Source organism: Halichoeres trimaculatus, unplaced genomic scaffold (assembly GCF_033239565.1).
Source record: "Halichoeres trimaculatus isolate MK-OKI-2021-1 unplaced genomic scaffold, fHalTri1.1 fHalTri1_scaffold_15, whole genome shotgun sequence".
Classification (NCBI taxonomy): domain Eukaryota; kingdom Metazoa; phylum Chordata; class Actinopteri; order Labriformes; family Labridae; genus Halichoeres; species Halichoeres trimaculatus.
Window position 1 is genome coordinate 24,821,076 of NW_027437193.1, and position 21,621 is coordinate 24,842,696.

The 21,621-nt window shown below is 41.0% G+C and overlaps 2 protein-coding genes across 2 annotated transcripts; one reads left to right on the forward strand and one right to left on the reverse strand.

Annotated features, from left to right (window-relative positions):
- Positions 1-1,611: 1,611 nt before the first annotated feature.
- dipk1aa (divergent protein kinase domain 1Aa) lies at positions 1,612-13,365 on the forward strand. The gene is made up of 6 exons (XM_074688605.1): positions 1,612-1,668; positions 8,027-8,161; positions 8,363-8,470; positions 8,552-8,728; positions 8,827-8,958; positions 11,226-13,365. Exons 1-6 carry the CDS (start codon positions 1,615-1,617, stop codon positions 11,904-11,906), a joined length of 1,287 nt encoding a protein of 428 aa, XP_074544706.1. The 5' UTR covers positions 1,612-1,614; the 3' UTR covers positions 11,907-13,365.
- A 1,797-nt stretch (positions 13,366-15,162) lies between these two features.
- rpl5a (ribosomal protein L5a) lies at positions 15,163-18,931 on the reverse strand. The gene is made up of 8 exons (XM_074688604.1): positions 18,814-18,931; positions 18,402-18,471; positions 18,176-18,291; positions 17,952-18,086; positions 17,647-17,849; positions 17,082-17,259; positions 15,598-15,686; positions 15,163-15,336 (listed from the first exon to the last, which is right to left on the reverse strand). Exons 1-8 carry the CDS (start codon positions 18,814-18,816, stop codon positions 15,234-15,236), a joined length of 897 nt encoding a protein of 298 aa, XP_074544705.1. The 5' UTR covers positions 18,817-18,931; the 3' UTR covers positions 15,163-15,233.
- Between the last annotated feature and the right edge of the window lie 2,690 nt (positions 18,932-21,621).

Below are 21,621 nucleotides of genomic sequence, written 5' to 3' on the forward strand. Positions count from 1 at the left end.
GGGGGATGATTTCTTTTGAACCTGGCAGTGTAGAAGGTTTCAAGATCACAAGTTGAACCAACCAGAAGCACAGCTCAGCTGACAGGTGGGCAGCCCTGTACATGTTAGTGAAGATGCTGCGTTCCAAACAACCCAGAGGTCAGGATTTTGTGAGTCCTTGTTCCAGACAAACTCGGTTGGATGTACAAAAGCAAAAAAATATATATAAAAAACATGGTTGTCGGCAAAGTGAGGATTAATCAAAGAGCAGTTTCAAGCAGGTTTGCTCTTAAAAAGTGCTCTTGTGACAGACTTAATTGACAGATTTAATTTCAGATATTGTTTGCTGCTGCCGAACCAAATTAATTACATATTAGCTTATCAAGTTAGCTACATTAATGAACTTTACTTACGTTCGAACAGGTTTTGCTGTATAATTTTCTTATTACAATGGAAACTGGAGAATGTCATTAATTTTATTTTTTTATTTTTTTTTATTTTTTTGACATTTTACTATTCACATGTGGCTTTTCAGGGGTTGCTGCCATTGTTGTGTGACATAAGATGTACCAATCTTGGTAAAGTCAGGGTCGATTTCTTCTCTCTGACTTTCCCAGTCAGCGGCCGGACATTTTGTCAAGTTGGAAATTCCTGACCTCTGAGTTGTCTGGAATCCAGCAAAAGCACACCTTTTCAATATAGTATCTGACAACAGAAGGCTTCAAAAAGCCATATGAGAAACAGATGAGTGATGTCACAGAGACTTCATCCATATCTAATACAGTCTTTATTCTTGTGTAAATGCAAAAAATGTTAAACTGATTCTTATATGAATAAGTAGTCTTATCCTTTAATAAGTGTTATTTTCAGTGATACTTGGAAATTGATGAGATATTAACAAAATGGGATCAGATGGTTGTCCATAAATTAGAATTGAATAATCCCACATAAACAACCCACAGATAACATTTACTAACTGGTTAAATCACCAGCGACAATGACACATTTGTGGTATCATAAATTAAACTTGATAGATAAGCATGTTTTAACTTATCTAATGCACATGCAACCTCTTAAAGTGATTCGGATGTGACGTATAATTAGCCACCGACTTTGAGCTTCTAGGCTTTTAATTTGAAGGGGAATAGCGGAACTTCATTAACTCCTGCATGCCATCTCAGCAAAGTCACAGCTTTAGAGTCAAAAAGTTATAAAAATGGTTGGTTTAAAACGTAAATAACACGGAAGCAATGACAAAGCTGTGGCGCCCATTTTGTCAGAACCTTAATTTTTCATTAAGGCTGCATGTGGGGGGGACATACACTTTGCGCATGCGCCATGAACCACAGTAATTTTTTTTCCAGCTGAAGAGATGTGTTGCCGTAGTTGAAAATCGACAGCTGCTTTAGCAGAGCAGAGGCGAAGGCAAAGTGCAATGTCTGAGCGTTTTACTCGAACTTAACCCATCGACAATCCTGGATCATAGTGGACCTAGGTGAGGCTGGAGTCGGATGATATGGGGTCATTTCCTCCTGCTTCGTAATTAATCGTTTCGTGGAGAAGACGCTCACCCCCTGTGTGTTTTGGATGATCTCACACAGCCAGGTCCACGTATTGAGATGATCTATTTCTGTGATGGCGAAGGGTCTGTTTCCTCGGGCCTGGGTGAAAAAGTCTTTCTACTTCCAGGTAACACCACTGCAAGAAAATATTTCATGACATGAAATCGATAAAACACGTTGTTGATAATCCCGGTTGTGTCTAATCTGTTATTCTGTGCATAACTGAGCCCTTATGGTGTCACATCTGACTGACAGCTGGCCGTAAACACACAGTGGGGCTGTGGTATCAATCATAACATGAGCTGAATGAAAATATCTGCTGAATGTGACTACTGTTGGAGGATCAGTGGGAAATTGTTCTGCTGATCAGGAACGATTTGCAAAAATCAGACTACTGGCCCACTACCACGGAGGTTTTGTAACATGTGAGTAGACAATAACACATGCCAGGAATTGTCACATAGTGCCAGGACGGTATCTCTGGTTGAATCCTTTCATCCCACTAAATTAAAAGTTTTTGCTCCTCATTATTAAACTGAAAAGAAAGACTTTCATTAAAAAAAAAAAAAACACAGAAATTGAATCACCCTAAATAGTGCCAGAGCTGCAATAATCCTCGTGATAATGTGGTTGAACCTCCTGATTTGGGTGTCAGAGGCGTGCTGCCAGCCACTCTTCACAGTACAGTAAGGAGATTAGGCAAGAGGAGCAGCACAGGGTTTTATTTGGCCCCAGGGAGGATAAAAGATATTGCTCCATTATGACTTATGGTGCAAGTTTATCATAATAGGTGTTGCAGCCTGTGGACTTAAGTCCTCTGATAGTGTGATGTTCAGGAGGTGTATTGCATTGCAGAGATTATCTAATATTTAACCTCACCAGCCTGTTTCCTGCTGCACCTAGATAAGTTTACAGTTTTCATTCTTTGCTTGCTAAAATAGACTCAAACATACACAAACGAAACTATGCATATGTGTTTTTTACTCATTTCTACATTGTTATGGTCTCTGTATATAGAAAAGTTAACGGCGGATATTGTGTTTACTCCAGTGTAAATGTAAACTTCTTCTCTTCCTCTGTTTTGCTTAGAGTTTAATATTAGGTGTAGAGGTCAGTTTTGGTTTAGCTCTTCCAAATCAATCAGTCCATTTTTATTGTTTGGGATAAATGTCAGTGAACTAACCAGAGCCTGACACACGGTGACTTTTGGAGGTGAAAGGTGGTGAAAACATTTCTCCAGGGCCAGAATTTAGCCAAGCCTGCAAACTCCTGGTAATGTAAAATTGAGCACCTGCGAGTTTGTAGAGGCCATGGAGTCTGGTTTGCATCAAGTCTCTTTTTCCTAAAGAGCATGTTTACAGGCAAATCTTATTCCTTTGTAGAAAAGTTTGTCTTTATCAGTCCATCTTCAAGATCTAAAGGTTTGAGTTCATCCAGTGACTCAGGTTTATCAGTAAACAATGCTCTTGAATATCCTAAAAAAAAAAACCTGTTGGACTGGACTTAACAGCTTGGTGACACAACCTTTGAACATCCAGCGAATCATTTTGTAATCTGCCTGACACAAACTGGAGACAGCTTGCCCTGCCCCAAGGTCATCTCTAAAGGGAGTAGAAGAGAAAGTGATAGTTGCCATGGGTCAAACCTCCTGATGACTGAATGTGTATGAATATGTGACAATGGGACTCCTTTTGCAGCAGACTGGACTGTAAGAAGTCCAAACTTCATGGGGGTAAACTGTAACTAAATCACACTGTTGACAGCTGGTAATCCTACAGTCTGCACTCTGAGGTTTTCATACTGTGTGACTCTGCAGTCTGAGCAGTTTCCCTGCCTCTTCTGCTCATTTTTAGTTCCCCTTTCACTAGTATCATGTACTATAAAGTAGATTACTTTTTTGCTTATTTTAGTGGGTGAATTATATGTATTTTTTAATCATATTCTCTATCAAACAACCCCACATTTGCAAATCATTTCAGTAATAACTTTTTTTTTTTCCTTGAAATATGACTCAGAAGCAATCAAACGACTCATGTGAATGATAAATTACACTTAACCAGTCATGATGTTATAAACAAATGAAAGACTGGGAACCAAAAATACCTTGTTCCAAAAATATCTGTCTTACTTTCACCAGGATTAATTCAAAGCCTTTTTTCAACTCAAAGAGAAAGTGACATTGTTATAAAAGCACCAAAAATAAAACAAAAGTTTTGCAGCCTGTGAACTTGAAATAGTTGCAGTATTAATTAGCCAAGAGTAAATAATATGCATAAATATCATCTAATCAGTGTTCTCTTGATCTTAACAAATTCATATCCCTGGGGCAGCTTTAGCTAACACAGCTTCAGTTCAACTCATATTATTGTACCGTCATAAAATTCAAGAGCTTGTTGACATTTGGCTTCAAATGGCAGTGATCACTGTGTGTGTACAGTGCTGTCTTAAGTTATGACAATTACTTCACGTGAGGCTCAGAGGAAAAGGAGACTGCAGAAGAACCGCAGGGAGCATGAGGAGGATAAAGTCCTTCCACACTCAGGTTTCACTTCTTTATCATCATGTGTTTGCACGGACACACACTTCAGACAAAGACTGTGCCCACATGACCCTTTTATCCTCCTGCTATGTTGTCCATGTGCATTACATGCATGTTTTCCATGAGCGGCTCCCACAGCATTAGACATGCAGAGAGGAGGAGTCAGATCTGATAGTTGTGTAGCTGCTTTGTACTCCCCTGATAACTCCTCTTCCCTCCCTGGAGGCCCACTATCTGTTTGTGCATCTCTGCAGGACGCTGAGAGTTTGAAATTTGGTGTCTACGGCTCTGGATATGAAGCTTCTGCCCATTCATACTTATGTGTGTATCACACTAAAGGGAGCAGCAGGCAGGGATGTTATGGTTTGCTTGGAACTATCTCTGAAGCTCACATTGGGCTCACATTAGAGTAAGTCTCACCAAAAAGCCTGAAACCTTGTTAGGAATTGCATTTAATGTTCACACTCCACAAGTAGTCACATGTCTTAATCTTTAAACAATCTGTATAATGGCAGAAATTAAACCGTATCTGTCTGCCCTTGGTATGCCTCATCTATCCTGTCTACAGTTTGTGAGAACAAACAAGAGATCTTCTCACCAGGTCAGACTCTGTTTACAAAATACAGTTATCCCAGCACGTCAGAGATGAAAAAGGCTTGTTTTTGCTCAGTCACTGCCTCACAGGGTGCATGTTTTGTTGGGATTTGGAAACTGTACTGGAGCTGATTCAAGAGGAACAGCTCAACATGCTGCCTAAATACACAGAACATAAGCTCCTGCTGCCATGTGATCAGAGCCCGAATCAAAATCACTTTATCCTCACAAGTACGGTGCTTTGAGAAGAGAATATTAACTAACAGGCAAGTCACAAAGAGCTGCTGATACGACAAATGTGACCAACATTTTTTACCTACCCGTTGGCCCTATGTACAGTGGCCCTGAGAGCTCACTGCATCACTTTGACAGCATGTGCGCAGCATTTAGAAAATGCACTGCAAAGACCACAACACAATGGAAGTGTTTCCAGAGGACACTTAAAAGTGATGCACATCTGCTGGTACGCTTGTTGTTGCGGGGGTGGGGGGTGTGGGGGTTCAGTCGCAGCTCTATTATGGTTATCTTTCCGCCAGTTGTATTGGGAAATGAGGTAATAAGTGCGTGTTTTTGATTGATTTAACATTGTATTACAGTACAGGTCGCTCCACATTACTGCGTAGTGGCTTCAGCATTTCCAGTTACTGAAAGAAGGAGTAGAAAGTGACAGTAAACGGTGTTATGGAGGCATAGTTTAAATAAATAAGGTGTCTGCTGGAGTTGCCTAAAGCAGTCATTCCCAAAGTCTGGGTCCTGACCCAAAGGTTGGTTGCCAGAGATTTTTTATGGGTCACCAAATTAGTTTTTAAAATGTTAGCCCGAAATTCATGCTTTCCTTGACCAGAAGAAGTCTCCCCTTCGCCATTTTATTTACTGTCATAGCTGATTACGTTTTCATTGTGAAGGGTTAGTGCCACAATGTTTACTGTAACTGGAAACATGTAACTGTTTTTTAGAAGTCTGAAGCCATGAGCTGGTGCTACTCAAACAACCAAAGCCAAACCACCGCATGTTTCCTACTGTTTTACAGCGCTCAGAGGAAAACACCGTCACTGTGTCACCATCACACATATGAAAGAGCTGACCCATTGATTACTTTGATCATTACTTTCCAAAAAAAGATTTGAAGTCAGATTAAAAACCTCTTTGAGTTTGAAAGTCCAAAGTCACTGTCAGATCTTGGACGGGCACCAGCTGCAGAAACGGTCTGTTACAGCTTGTTACAGCTGTGCAGTGACGTCACGCCGAAAAAGAGGCATGGACAGATGCTGTTACCTTTATTCTGGATGAAAATCGCATCTTAATATCTTGTCTTGAGTTTCACTTGACTGGGATACAATCCTGAAAGCAAGCAAGCTAAATGCAAGTATTTTCAGAGTGTAATAACAGAGCTGAAATGCATTTGTCAAATTTGTTAGGCCTGTTTGCTGCTACCAAAGATGTCAGATGATGCAGAAACATGATTAAAGAACCCTTTTTATCCTGTCAATTTATTCACAGACGACATATTTTAGATTGGGTCGCCTGAAAAAAGTTTGGGACACACTGGCCTAAAGTGTCTGTCAATGATATGCGGAGTGTATACGTCCAGGTATCTAGTACAACACCATGTAGCAAGTCATTAAGGCTTTAAAGTGTGTTTTTATTTCTTTGGAGCTTTGAAGGTAATTTGCTAACACTAGCTAGCCTTAGCTAGAAGACTTGATTTCGTTTTTAAATTCAAGGGCTTCAGGTCAATCATACTTTACAGTAAGTTTAATTATGTGTCTATACCTCTCACTTCAGGTGTTTGTACTTTTATAAAAGTAAAGGGAAGAAATGGGGCTACTAGAGATCTCCTTTAAAGCTCCATAATGGCTTAATACAAAACTATATAACAAGAGATTCTTATTTCATACATTCAGCATGTTATTGAGCTCTTAATCTACCAAAACACAAGTGCTAACCTACAATGTAGGTTAGCACTTGATGCTAACCTACATTGGAAATTGCATTAATATGCTAACAGTTAGCATACATCGATACATCGTTTTTCCAGGTAAATATCAGCTTTCATCGTTGGACAAATAAATGTACAAAACTTCCTCATAAGAGATTCATTGTTTATCCATTTAGCATGTTATACCTCTCCTACACCACACAACAGTGGTGTAGGAGAAGGCTAAAGAGCTGTCATCCTGTCTTTAAAAGAACACTTACGTACGATCACATGTAACCTCCTTCAGCGTGTACATAAAATAAGCTACAATTAAACGCAACAACACAATTTTTAACATCAACCACACAGCAACAACGGAAACGCACAGTTTTGGATGATTTAACAACAAACACTCAGCTGTGGCTGAAAATCCCCTGCAACAACAAGCGGGCCAGCAGATGTGCATCACTTTTACGTGTCCTCTGGAAACACTACGGTTGTGTTGTTGTGTATTTGCAGCGCATTTTTCTGATATGTTGTGTTGTGGCATTTGCAGCGCGTTTTCTAAATGCTGCGCACATGTTGTCAAATTGATGAAGATGTTTTCTTAATTTGCACATGCTTTTTTCAGTTGCAGCGCTGTGAGCTCTCAGGGCCACCGTAGCTATGCCCCTGAACTACTGCCTTTAAACATGATATGACCACTTGAATGTTTAACTGATTTATTCAATAAAAACATGAAATCATATAATTGTAAGTGTGGTATCAGTTTAAGCAGACTGTGTCTTTTGTTTCGATTTACATAAAGATCAGAACACATGTATGACAAATTTATGCAGAAATCCAGGTAATTCTAAAGGGTTCAATCACTTTTCTTGCAACTGTAGTATTGTATCGTATGACATGGTATTGTGCTCAAGTCAATTCAAGTTAAAGTGAAGATTTTTCTTCATTAGTGTTAAATTGTCCATATTTGCTTCATCACATTTAAAATTTTTTAAAAAAAAGCCACCGATTGAGTTTGCCTTGCACAACACCCCAGAAACAATACGACTTCTGTCTAAAGAAGTATTGTGAGACATGTGACGAGTGCATCCTGTGACACTCCTGGTAATTTCATTTTCTTTACCATGCCATAACAAGAACGGCACGGCAGGCTGGAACAACTGGATCTGGACTTTCAAATTACTCAGCAGCTAAATGAGCCTGCGTGGCACATGCTGACTAATTGGCCAACCAGTTTGATGCTGTTCGACACATCTCACTGTCACTATGGTAAAGTATTATATGATCAGGTTTGATTCAGGGTGTTGGGGCTTATTTGGATCAACGTGCCTTCTGTGTTGATATAACTTTATTCTTTCTTTGCCAGCTGAAATGGAAACAGTATGATTTTTGAGGCTGAGAGCTTCTTTGTCTGCTCTGTCCTGGCAGGCTCGGATCTCCTTTGTGCGGGTGAAGTACCTGTTTCTCACATGGCTTACGGTGCTGGTTGGGAGCTGGGTGATCTACGTGCAATACTCCACCTACACGGAGCTGTGTAGAGGACACGAGTGCAGGAATGCCATAGTGAGCCAAAGCTTCATTAGTTTACTGACTTGTTTGTTTTGGTCAGAGTCATTTGAGAATTTTTTTGTCATGGACATGCATCAAAGTTATAATCTAGACCACAAACTATGATGTATGTAAGATCTATACAGATGATAAGAGCCTTTGATCATCAGTGTGAATATAAGGGATGCATGAAATGTTCTCTCTGTTTTTATGAAGTGTGATAAATACAGGAGGGGAATCATCGATGGCTCCGCCTGCAGCAGCCTGTGTGACAAACAAACTCTCTACCTTAGCAGGTGTCTCTCAAACTTGCCAAACAACCAGGTAAAAAAATGACTTGACTCCATTGAACATTCAGTACTGTTAGTGCTCAGCTTGTGTAATGTTTGATTTTCTGCTCGCCAGGTATACACAGGAAGCTGGGGAGACCGTGACGGGGTCATTCGCTGTAAGTTAGGGGAGGTAGTGCACTACGAGCTGGGTGAGGAGCCAGAGCCCAGGAGAGAAGTCCCTGTGTTCGACAAACCCACCAAAGGAACATCAGTGGAGAAGTTCAGAGAGATGGTCTTTAATCACCTCAAGGTGAAGGACTGAAAGTTATAAATGAGCAGATGTTTTAGACTGGGACAGGACTGATTCAGGTCTGAGACAATGACTCTTTGTTTGTTTCTTTCCCCCAGTCTAAGCTTGGAGAGCAGGCCAGCCTAGCCAACCTTGTTAGCCAGATCCTCTCTGTCGCTGATGGCAACAAAGATGGACGAGTGTCACTGCCAGAAGCCCGCTCTACATGGGCCCTCCTACAGATGCATGAGGTATCAAAACAAGCCACTGAATCACAGAATGAACCATCGTTCAAATCCATATTAAAAATCCCAGACTGATCTAATCACTAGACTTCAGTTTGGCTGATACCAATATTTCTTCTGATGCAACTGTGAAAAGCAGAAAAGACTGGTTACCACGACTGTTTCTATTTAACTACAGCGATGTTCCTCTGACCTAGCATGAATGTAGTTGGTGTTTGGCCTGGTTCAGCACACTGAAAGCTAAAATAAGATGTGCTATTATTAGCCACACTTTGACAACTTTAGTTTTTGACACCCTGTAGATTTACTCAGTGTAAATCTATCAAAAATGGGATTCCTGTGTCCTTGTAAAACAGAGGATTCAGCCAAAAAAAAAAGTCAAAAACAACACTGAGAGTTCAGGAGTCAGATGAGGTGGTTATTTTATTTTACAAAACATTCAGGAAATCTACAGAATCAGTCAAACCAAAGTAAAGTAACTCAGCCCTACAGCAGGCTGGTATACCATGCTCCATTTGTACTCGGAAGTCGGAATTTCCGACTTGTAAGTCGGAGCACCCACACCACCCCCGAGTTCCCACTTGGAAATTCCGAGTTCAGGGGCAAACAGTAATTAATGCTGCTACTATATTCTTTTTATTTTAGAATTTCTGACTAGTGATTGTCGCAATAAATCAGCCGTACATATAGTATTGATCTATGCTTCTATACAGAAATACTGCTGTTATGGCAAGTTTTTACTACTTGGCAATTGGATCACCCAACTCGGAGATGACATCATTCCCACTCCCGACTTCCCAGTTCTGAGTACAAATGGAACGTAGCATTACTTACCACACACACAGTGGGCAAATGGCAGGCTGCTCTTTTAAAGTATCCCCTGGTCCTACCCTGATTGAAAAAAATGGGTGAAAGGGAAACTAGAAAAAAAACAAATCTCACTAAAACATAACTAAATACCAGGTACTAAAATCATTTAAAGAGCAAAACTCAAAATATGTACTACTAGAACGACGATGATGATTACTCGACATTGCACATGTTTCAGAGCAACGAAATTACATGTCAGTTTCATCTAGGGGAGCACTGATCACGATTTTCTGGCCAATCACCAATCAGTGATCTTTAAAATGCACCAGTTTGGGCCAATGCCGAAGTTTCCCAGAGGTATATAAGATCAGTTTCATATGTACAGATGGGCCAATCACTGATCCCCCAAAATTAAGGAAATCGGCACTAATTGATCAGCCGACCGATCGATCAGTGCATGACAAGTTTCATCCCGTCCAAGGAACATACAAAAAGACAGTGGTATATAACGGGGAGGACAGGAGTGGGAGAAGCAACACAACATTAAAATTAAGCCAAAGGATTGACTATGGGCTGAGAAAAGACACTCAGGAGCTCCACACTGGCCACTCAGGCACAGGTTGACTCACTTTGAGTAATCAGGGAGCTGTGAGGGAAATGGGCCTGGTGAAAATGCATGGAAAACCTTTTCAAGCTCCCTTTTTAGGCCTTGTTCACACGTAGCCGGGTATTTTCAAAAACGAATACCACCCCCCTTATTTGTTTTTAAAAATACTTTGTCCACACACAGCGGGCAAATCTGCCAGTGAGTGTGGTTTGAAGCATGCCAAACCCATATTTGTCTGTGTTTTTCAGACGTAAAACCCGTGCCAGCCAATCAAAATGAGCCCCCATCGTTCAGCTGTACGATTGAGAACCAGAAACTCTGTTTTTCAGCGTCTACACGAAACCAGAGTTTTCCAAAATCTTTACTTTGGCCGGAGTTTTCAAAAAACATCATTTTCAGTGACATAAAACTGAGGTTTCATATTCCCAGATACCCAGCTACATGTGAACATGGCCTTAGTCTTTGTTACCAAAGAGCTTTAAAAGGCCCTTTACAATTTACAAGAATCTGATCCTCTTTGAATTTTATATTGAATTAAATTTGAATTTTGTTGAAGTAGCCTCAAAATCAGTGATGGGAAAATACAGATTGTTGATTTCATTTTCTACCGTTGACTGGTGTTGCGCTCGCATGAAGCACTTCAGAACATCAGATCTTATTTGCCAATCAAAAATAGTCTCTAGTGTCAGGTGAGATTAATATCACTGTTTGTGATGCCCTCTGAGATGTAGAAGGGGAGAAAAGTCCATTTCCAAATATTTTAAAGATTTCTTCTCACACAATGATGTTCATGCAACCTGAAAATACTCTTTGAGCGCTGTCTGTCTGTGTTGTGACTGATTTTTGCTCTCCTCAGGTTTTGCTGGGCCTCCTGCTCCAGGACCGCGGCCACACTCCTCGCTTCCTGGGTTACTGTGGGGACTTGTACATGACGGAGCGAGTCCACTACGGGCCCCTGTATGGTTTGTCTCTACCCTGGCCGCTGGTGTCGTGGGTGCCCAGTGGTGTGCAGCGCACCATGGACCAGTGGTTCACTCCCTCATGGCCGCGTAAAGCAAAGATCTCCATGGGGCTGCTGGAGCTGGTGGAGGACATCTTCCACGGCACGCATGGCAGTTTTCTGATCTGTGACCTCACAGCGGCTCACTTTGGTTACACAGACCACCATGAACTACGCCTGACCAACACCCAAGCCGTGGTCCCTGAGAACGAGTTCAGGCGCTCCATGCGGGGGTTGAAGTGCGAGACGGATGCTGACTGTGTGTACGGGGTGGACTGCCAGACGTCTTGTGATGTGGCGGAGAGACGGTGCAGAGAGGAGCCGCTTCAGCCAAACTTGGCGAAGGCGTGCGGTACACTGAAGGACTACCTCCTGCGGGGGGCGCCTTATGCGATGAAGGAGGAGCTGGAGAGACAGCTGTACGCCTGTATGGCTCTGAAGGGGAATGCTGGACAGATGAACATGGAGCACTCGCTCATCCTGAACAACCTTAAAGCTCTGCTGTGGAGACAGATCTCACACACCAAGGACTCGTGATGAAGACGTGCAGTCCGCTCTGTGATCAGACCGGTCTGTTTCCCATGGAGCTGAGGACTTAAAAGATACTGTGATTTAAGAGTAACGAACACATGAAGTTTTTTATATCAACTCGTAACACTTATGATGGTCAGACTGAAGGAGAGCTACCTCCTGATTTTGAAGTTGGAGGCCGGAGAAACATGTCAGCTAAAGTTTTGATTTGAGGATTGAAGTCAGCTGAATAACTGCATGTCACCATCAGTCGCACTTAAAATATGCAGCCACATTTTGTCTTTGTAGTCTTCACCACAGAAGAATGTTAGAAGAGTGCTATTGAAAAGCCTACTTGTAAACTGATTTTTTTTTATTAATCTCAAGAGCTGCCTCCTCCAGAAGATGTTGCTGATATTGATGTGCTTACACGTTAAAGAGGAAAGACAACGATGTGAAAATCACGGAATGAAATAGCACTGTTTGGTGATATTCAATATTTTGATTACTTATAGAAAATCCACTGAGAAGACAAAAACCAGCAGTTAGTTCAGCTCAGATCCTCTCAGTGCTCCTCAGAACAGCCCAGGGACTTTACGCTGACTTTACTTTTCTTGCACTTGTTCATTTCTGAAAGCAGATGTGTAAGTAATTGAACTCTTTTTGGCCTTAAGCTTCAGCAGTTGGAGTGGATGAAATGAAATTCAGTGCCATGTGTGGTTACACATGAGCTAAAGTTTTCATGCAATGATTAACTTATTCAGCGAGGCATTTACTCAACAGTCTTTAACTTCTTGTTCTTCGACTTGAAGTATTTTTATGGCAAAACATGTAACCTCTTTAATTCACAATTCTTAGCAACACAGCACCTGAAAAGTGCAAAACATACACTCACCTGCCACTTTATTAGGCACGCCTGCTCTTTAAAGCAAATCTCTAATCAGCCAATCACATGGCAGCAACCAAATGCATTTAGGCATGTAGACACCGAGCATCAGAATGGGGAAGAAAGGTGATTTAAGAGACTTTGAACGTGTCATGGTTGTTGGTGCCAGACGGGCTGGTCTGAGTATTTCAGAAACTGCTGATCTACTGGGATTTTAACCCACAACCATCTCTAGGGTTTACAGAGAATGGTCCCAAAAAGAGAAAATATCCAGTGAGCTGCAGTTCTGTGGGACAAAATGCCTTGTTGATGCCAGAGGTCAGAGGAGAATGGACAGACTGGTTGGAGCTGATAGAAAGACAACAGTAACTCAAATAACCACTGGTTACAACCGAGGTCTGCAGAAGAGCATCTCTGAACATACAACACGTCCAACCTTGAGGCAGATGGCTACAGCAGCAGAAGACCACACCGGGTGACCCTCCTGTCAGCTAAGAACAGGAAACTGAGGCTACAATTCACACAGCAACACCAAAACTGGACAATAGAAGATTGGAAAAACGTTGCCTGGTCTGATGAGTCTGGATTTCTGCTCCACATTCAGATGGTAGGGTCAGAATTTGGCGTCAACAACATGAAAGCATGGATCCATCCTGCCTTGTATCAATGGTTCAGGCTGCTGCTGCTGGTGTAATGGTGTGGGGGATATTTTCTTGGCTCACTTTGGGCCCCTTAGTACCAACTGATCAAGGTTTAAAGTCCACAGCCTACCTGAGTATTGTTGCTGACCATGTCCATCCCTTTATGAGCACAGTGTACCCATCTTCTGATGGCTACTTCCAGCAGGATAACGCTCCATGTCATAAAGCTGGAATCATCTCAGACTGCTTTCTTCAACATGACAATGAGTTCCCTGTACTCAAATGTCCTCCACAGTCCCCAGATCTCAATCCAATAGAGCTCCTTTGGGATGTGGTGGAACGGGAGATTCTCATCATGGATGTTCAGACAAATCTGCAGCAACCGTGTGATGCTATCATGTCAATATGGACCAAACTCTCTGAGGAATGTTTCCAGGACCTTGTTGAATCTATGCCACGAAGGATTAAGGCAGCTCTGAAGGCAAAAGGGGGTCCAACCTGGTACTAGCAAGGTGTACCTAATAAAGTGACCGGTGCGTGTATATCATTATCCACTGTTACAGAGTACGCCATTAATATTATAAAATTATACTTCTGCTTAAGGAAAAAATAAGTCAGCTGATTTTCTCAAGCAGCTTTGCTCATAATCTTTCAACGTAGAGTTACGTAAACTGGTGTACATAATGCATATGATGGGGACTACTTTCAGCTGTGGATGAACACACAAAGAGTATACCAGGTAGGGTTTCAGGTAGCAGAGTGTATGTTGTGTCTTTAAAGAAATCAGTGTTACTAATGTTAATGGAGGAAGATGTGACCCAGTGCAACACTTTTTAACTTGTTTATGCTGCTTTCAGCTCAAACTGCTTTTAACTGAGCACAGAGAGGACCGCGTCAGGCTTCAACTGTGCAGACGTTACATTAAGATGGAGTCATTGCTGGTCCGTTTTCCAGGGTTTAGTTGAGGATAAAAATATAGAATATCACCAGATTTAAAAATGTAACCAACACTGCCTCTACTTGGAGTCAAAAGACTTTGAAAAACCAACGCCAAGGAAGAAATGATCTGGATTGTCATGATGACTGTCTCGTCTATGAAGGTTGAAAGCAGACACTGTGATATTTGTCTGTCAGTGTTTCAGACGTCTTTCGTGTCAGTGTACATCAGTCTGCTGTACGTTCTCCATCTGTGTCTCTACCAACATCATCAATGCTGCATCAACGACACAAGAGAAGTGTTGATGTGTTTCAGTTGCTTTGTGAATGTTTTGTAGTTTGAACCAGCGTGCTGTTTCACATTATCTCTGGAGTTTATGTCTCAGTGCCATAGCATCATGCTGAAGTCATTTCTGAATGTTTACCACCGTTGATGGTGGAAACCTTGATCTATCTGAATGCTTTTTACAGTTTTTTCCAGAATTATTTCCAGACATTGCTGTTATAAAGTTGCTGTGACAATGTTCTCAACATGACTCATTTTACCACTTAAAACGTGCACTTCTGAACAGACGTGACCGGTGAGCATGTCCAGCTTGTGGTCAAAGCTGCTGTAGAAGTTTGAAAATGTACAAAATGTTTACTTACTGAAGAAACCAGCATGATTTTGCACAAATAAACAACACACCACTTCACTGTAACCTCCCACGTGTTGTTTTTACTTCACACCCACTCACACATTATCAAACTTCTCATTAAATAACTATCCACCCTTCCAAAAAATACATAAAGTAAGAACAGGCAAAGAGAAGACGTAGGCTTGAGTTTGAAATAAATTTATTTGTTTGTGACGTGTGTTGTGTATTGCGGCAGAGCGCCAGTCCGGCACCCCTAACCGTCCCCTTCTTCTTGTTGTTGTGCTCGTAAAAAGCTGGCCTTCTTCTGGGCGACGCGATCCTTCCTCTGTGCCCGAGATAACTTGGCGCGATTCCACCTGACAGGAAAGAGGCACAAACACAACTTCATTAACATTCAGCACCGTGTCTGTCTGCTCAGCACTGGGAGTGTCCCAGTACAGCCACTTCATGTTAGCCAGTGTTGATAAAAGGAAAGTCATTCTCCCCCTTGTATCAACAATAAATGAGTTTTAATAGCTACATTTTCACACTGAGAAGCCTTAGAAAACACAGGAAATGACATTTTGGTTCAGAAACATCTTGTTTTGAGGAGAAACAATCTGAAAACAGGAACCCACCTCTTCTTCTTGACGTCTTTTTTGGGTTTCTTTTCGTGTACAGGGTTTGCTCTGATGCTGGTGTGCGCTTTTTTGTACATTTCTTCAACCTTAAAAAACAAAACACAGTTTCAATCAAGCATCACTTTTGGTCAATGCACCTTTTTTAGTCTCTAAAGAGCAGATCTCCAGCACCAAAGATTTCAGTCTGCTTAAAACTGTGGCAATGATCTGTGTTTGCTTTGGCTCATCTTGCTTCTCTCAGCCCCGTCTTGAAAGGACAGTAAACATCAGCTACTGCAAATGAAGGACCAACTACATTTTGCTCAGCGTGCTTTTTATCATCATCAAGAAGCTGAAGAAGAGACAGCAAACACAGGAGTCAAACCACAGACAAAATACTTCATTTCACAAACTCATGTTCTTAGACCTTTGGTAAAAGTTTGCAGAGAGCAAACAACCATGGCTGAAAGTGTTTACAGAAGAGCATACATGCATATGCGGCTTATGCAACTCTGACGAAACACCTGATGGCATTAAGTCATATTTGACCTGTGTCTACTTCTGGCTGTTCAGAAACTGTGTTGTGCGTAACAGAAACTGAGAATTAGTTTCAGGGGTAAGCACTTGTGTTTTCTCTAAATTGTGGTCAGGCCAATGTAGATGTGCAGAAATCAAGAAAGCTGCAGCAGGGACACAAGGTGCAAAACACCTAGCAATTACATAAAAAAAAACTTTACAGGCTGCCTTAAAGAAGGGTGGTGGAATCTTACTTTATTTTTATCAAAAGTTTGAAAGTTTATTTAAAAAAGGATTAGTGCCCTCTGGTGGACGGATCATGTGGCTGAGGGTCTTGCTCTGATTTAATTTGGAAAAGAGGATTTCACAAAACTCCGAAGAGTTTGCTCAGGGAAACAATCACTGAGGGCAGTACATTCATTTAGGACAGGGGTGGCCAACCTGTGGCTTGCAAGCCGCATGTGGCTTAGTCTTTTGGGGTGTGGCTCTTTGATCCAATACTAAAAAATATATGTATAAATCTATATATTGTTATGAGTAGTGGTTTGCTGATCAATATAAAATATTGATATATTGATGCTAATGTTGGGATCAGTATTGATCAATACTTGGGTGATGAGATTGATACTTAAGTTTCGGTTTCTCTTCTCTACATGTGCTCCTCTCAATTGCTCATAGCTATCTAGATAGATAGATAGATAGATAGATAGATAGATAGATAGATAGATAGATAGATAGATAGATAGATATGCATTCATTTTCATTTTATGTCATTTCATTTGTGTGTGAGAGGTGAGAGGAAGCGTGTCTGTATGACCGCGTGTGTGAGATGTGGCTCTTTGTAGTGCCACAGTAACTTTTGTGGCTCTGGGTCTCTGACTGGTTGGCCAGGCCTGATTCAGAATAACGATCTGACCCAGGCTATGATAATTACATGTAAAACACATCAAGCCATGTTTTTGAAGAAGTCTAGTTTCGTCTCTTACCGTGTCTGGCGTGATTCCGTTTTTGATAAAGCGAGAGAACTGTTTCTTGTAGGCGTCCTCGTCCTCCTCCATCAGGTACGACATGTAGTCAGCCACGTTCATGCCCATGATGTGTTTCCGATGCACCTCTGCGTTGAACTCTTTGCTCTCCACATCATAACCAGGGAAGCGTTTCAGACTGGAAACAACAAGGAGCACCAATCAGGTAATGAACAGATCAGCCCCTCTGTGCTTGCACTGCTCAAGTATTCAGCTTATTACTCATGCTGTCACAGAATAACAGGTATTTGCTTTGGCTCATCTTGCTTCTCTCAGCCCCGTCTTGAAAGGACAGTAAACATCAGCTACTGCAAATGAAGGACCAACTACATTTTGCTCAGCGTGCTTTCTATCATCATCAAGAAGCTGAAGAAGAGCCAGCAAACTAAGATTATGATCAGAAACATTTTAAAGAAACCACAGGCAAGAAGAGAGTTATGTCAGACTGAATGTTTAATCTGACAAGGCTCTCAGAAATATGATGTCAGGTGAGTGAAAAGTGGGTGCTTCTTTTATTCATTCTCACCTGTGAGGAATAGCCAGGCCTCCATCCACAGCCCCCTTCAGAGCTCCAAACACTTTGTTCCCTGTAGTTGTCCTGGCAAGGCCTGCATCCAGGTAACAGGTGAAGGCTCCAGGTTGTCCATCAATGCTCTCTACGTTGAACTCATCTCCTGTCACCTCCACCTGACCCTCATAGACCTGGTCCATGCCAAACTTGTGCAGCAGCTAAGGAGAAAAGGACAAAGATGAGAGGGTGTGCAAAAAGTCTTTCCCTAGAGTGATTGAATGAGTGGTTTCAGAGGTTTCTGCATGCGTTTGTGCTCTTACCCGTCGAGCCAGCAGCAGCCCAGTGCAGTAGGCCGCAGCATAGTTAGTAAGGCCAACAGTGATACCATATTTAGACAGCTCATGAGAGTAAGCAGCACACACGATGTGGTCTCCTTCAATCTTTGCATAGGCAATCTGAAACAGACAGAGGAGGGGAAAAGAATGAGCCAGGTCGTTTAAAACATGTGATCACACGTGCTTCATCCAGTCTCTCAGTCACTGACCTGGCAACAGATGTCTCTGTTGGAGAACCTGACGATCATCCTGTACTTGGGGGTGTTGTACTTGTTCTTGTCCTGCACAACCAGCCGCTTACGAGCGTAGAAGTCAGTTTTTCCCTCTGCAGAGTTGACAAGCATCAAAGATTATTGAACACTTAAAAAAATACACTTTTCCAATGCATAATCTGTCAGGGGTAAAGAGTTTGGTGATAATAACGATGCGACTTACCTCTTCTTCTTCTGAATTTGACTTCATATCTTTTGAAGTAGGCCTTATTCTTCACCACTTTGACGAAACCCTGAGGGTAAGAGCAGAATGAAACATCTTGGTGGATTTTGAAGTAAAAGTAGTCCTTGTATTACGATAATAATGAACGCATAATCGGTATTTTGGACATCATAGTCACAGCAAAGAGAAATAAAAGTGTTTGAGCAGCTCTCCTGTGGGTCAGCTGAGGTTTCATCAGCCATGGAGGCGCCACGCTGGAGCTCAGCGGTTCACCGGCCGAGTGCCACCGAGCTCACACAATCATCCGTTAACATCTGATTCTAAATCCGCCGACAGTTATTTTATGAACACGGGAAAATCTAAACACAGCCAGACAAACTGTGCTGCGGGGATATTTATGTCGAAAACTCACCATTTTAAGGGATTTTCCACCTCTTCCTCCCGGTCTCTGTAGCCAGCCCTTGTTAACGGAAGTCCTAGGCAATCTGTGTATGGCTGTCTTAACAGGATGTGACGGCAGCTGCAGCGCCCCCTGCTGCACGGGAGGAACTTAGCGCGTGAAAACCATCCAGCAGGGGGCAGCGGCGACACAGACAGAGCGTGGGTTCAGCTTCTGCAAGTCTCTTCCAGATGAGCCACTGTTTGAAATAATAATAATAATAATAATAATAATAATAATAATAATAATAATAAAATTCTTCTTCTTCTTCTTCTTCTTATTATTATTATTATTATTATTATTATTATTATTATTATTATTATTATTATTATTGAAATTAATAATAATAATAATAATAATAATAATAATAATAATAATAATAATAATGAACCTTGTTCATGCTACAAAAATGTACTAATGGTGAGTGCAGAGTGACGGAGCTGCACCTGAGTAAGCAAGTTTTGGTGCCTTGCTCAAGGGCAACTCACCACTTCTCCAGCTGTCAGCCATATTTCCAATTCTGGTACCAGCAAGTTTACAATGAACTCTTAGCATGTAGAAAGTTGTTTTTGATACGTTTATCCAATGATCAAAGTAGTCACTGGTTTGCCTGTGCACTGTATTGTGCTCTTGAGTCAGAATGTCAGGAAAAATGAGAGGTAAGTTTGATTTAAAGGGACATTATGTCATTTTAAAGAATGGACTGAGCCACTGACACACATAAAATGCTTCTATTCCTCACTCACCATACTTTAAGATAATATAAACACAAAGCAAACTGTTAAATAATAAAGACATGATTTTAAAAAATCAATATAGTGATCATATAATGATCTGTCACCCACCCATAACATTTATTCTAAGTGTAGAAATCTCATTTAACTGCTTACCTAGCCTAGATAGGGGAGTGCTTATAAATATAAGAATTTCCTGTAACAATCTAATTTATTCTTTAAACTAACTGAAAGTCTGGACAGTGACCATTAAAGAAGGAAAGGTTTTCTGAACACGTCACCTGACAGCAATGATTAAGGCTCTCGTCTTCTTTTAGACATCTAGAGCACGTGTAATGTTTTTTAAACCAGTTCTATTGACCCAGCATCCATATGTGTCGTATAACAAAAATCCTAGATAAATTGAAAATAATGGGATAAAATATTTGAAATTACGAAATCTCAGGTGAAGCTTTGCTGGATTCGAAATCAAGGAGAGGTCACAATATTTCACTACTTCATCAGAATCTGACACAGATCATTGAGTCAACAACCAAAAAAAAAATGTTTACAAACATGCTGGGAATTTTACAGTAGTCACACATGAAAAAGTTGATCATTACAGCTGTGGTTTTTGATATCATCAAAGTGGCCTAAATTCACCTCTGACCTCTATTTCATTGTTAAAAGTATGTTTTTAACCAAAACAGAAAATTTTTACAATAACTGTGACTCTCTAAACAGCAATGATTCATCTTCTTCATCCCTTGTTCATCTCCACTGCCAAACAGCTTGATCTTTAATCATGCAGTTTATGTTGCAACAGAGATATGATCAAGCTTTTTGAGAAGCAGCAGCAAAGCTTATGATGAGGTTTTCACATAAGCAAAATGTTCACCCAACTTCCCAATCTTGAAGCAGAAAACACCTTGGAGTTCTCAGAAAAACTAAAACATTTCTGTAAATGCAAATCAGACAAAGTCAGATTCGAGAAAGATTTTTTTTTATCATTGCAAGACTAAGAATGTTTAGTGGTGGCTAACATTAGAAAGAAACACAATTCAAAATTACGAGATTTGTATTTCTTAATGACAACAAAATAAAATTTCATTAGACAAAGAGAGTTTTAAATGTAAGGTTGGCAAAAGCCACTGTAGTCTGGCCCCTGCTGACACATCTCTATCTGGGAAAAATGCTATGCTGTACCAGTGTATGTAAGTAAAGTTTTGACATTCAGCAGCAGTTACAAAGAGTAATATATTACCAAAAACACAATATGACACTCCTTTTTCCAGACAGCTCCACCCATGAATCTCTGCTGTGATTCATGGGTGTGCTGAGCATCACACTGGTGGTGTTAATCAGACGATTCAGGATTACTCCACAGGTCCCAGAGTTCATAGACCTGAGCCGGAGTGTTTGAAGAGATAAGAGACCTGATATTATAGAAGCAATCGGTTAAACTTTCCAGAAAATCAACACCTCGCTCAAAGTGCTGGATGAAATACATTTGACAAATCAAAGCACTGACACTTACTGTCCTGATCACCTGTGATTAAATCTGCATTTATTTCATTTGCAGGGTCAGACTCAGACTCTTTCTTGATCTGTCAAAAGCTTTTGTATGGACCATGCTGTTTTACAGCATAGGCTTCTTCGTATGGCTCTGTCAGATCATGCAGTTTCTTGGTTTACAAATTATTTGAGTGACAGAACACAATGTCTTAAATGTGATGGTCTGTGTTCTGAATTTGTGAGTGTCCATAAGGGGGTCCCACAAGGTTCAGTATTAGACCCTCTTCTATTCATCATGTACATTAATGACTTAGGACAAAACGTGTCAGACGCCAGTATGCATCTTTTTGCCGATGACACAATTATATATTGTTTTGGCATAACCCCAGCTAAGGCTATTGAATCTTTGCAGAAAGCTTTTGATGTTGTCCAGCACACTCTTCAAGAGCTGAAACTAGTTCTTAATGCTGATAAGACCAAGCTAAAGTTGGTTAAAAACTCAAACAAAAGCTCAAAGAATACATCTCAAACTCTCCCCACAGTGTTAACTCTT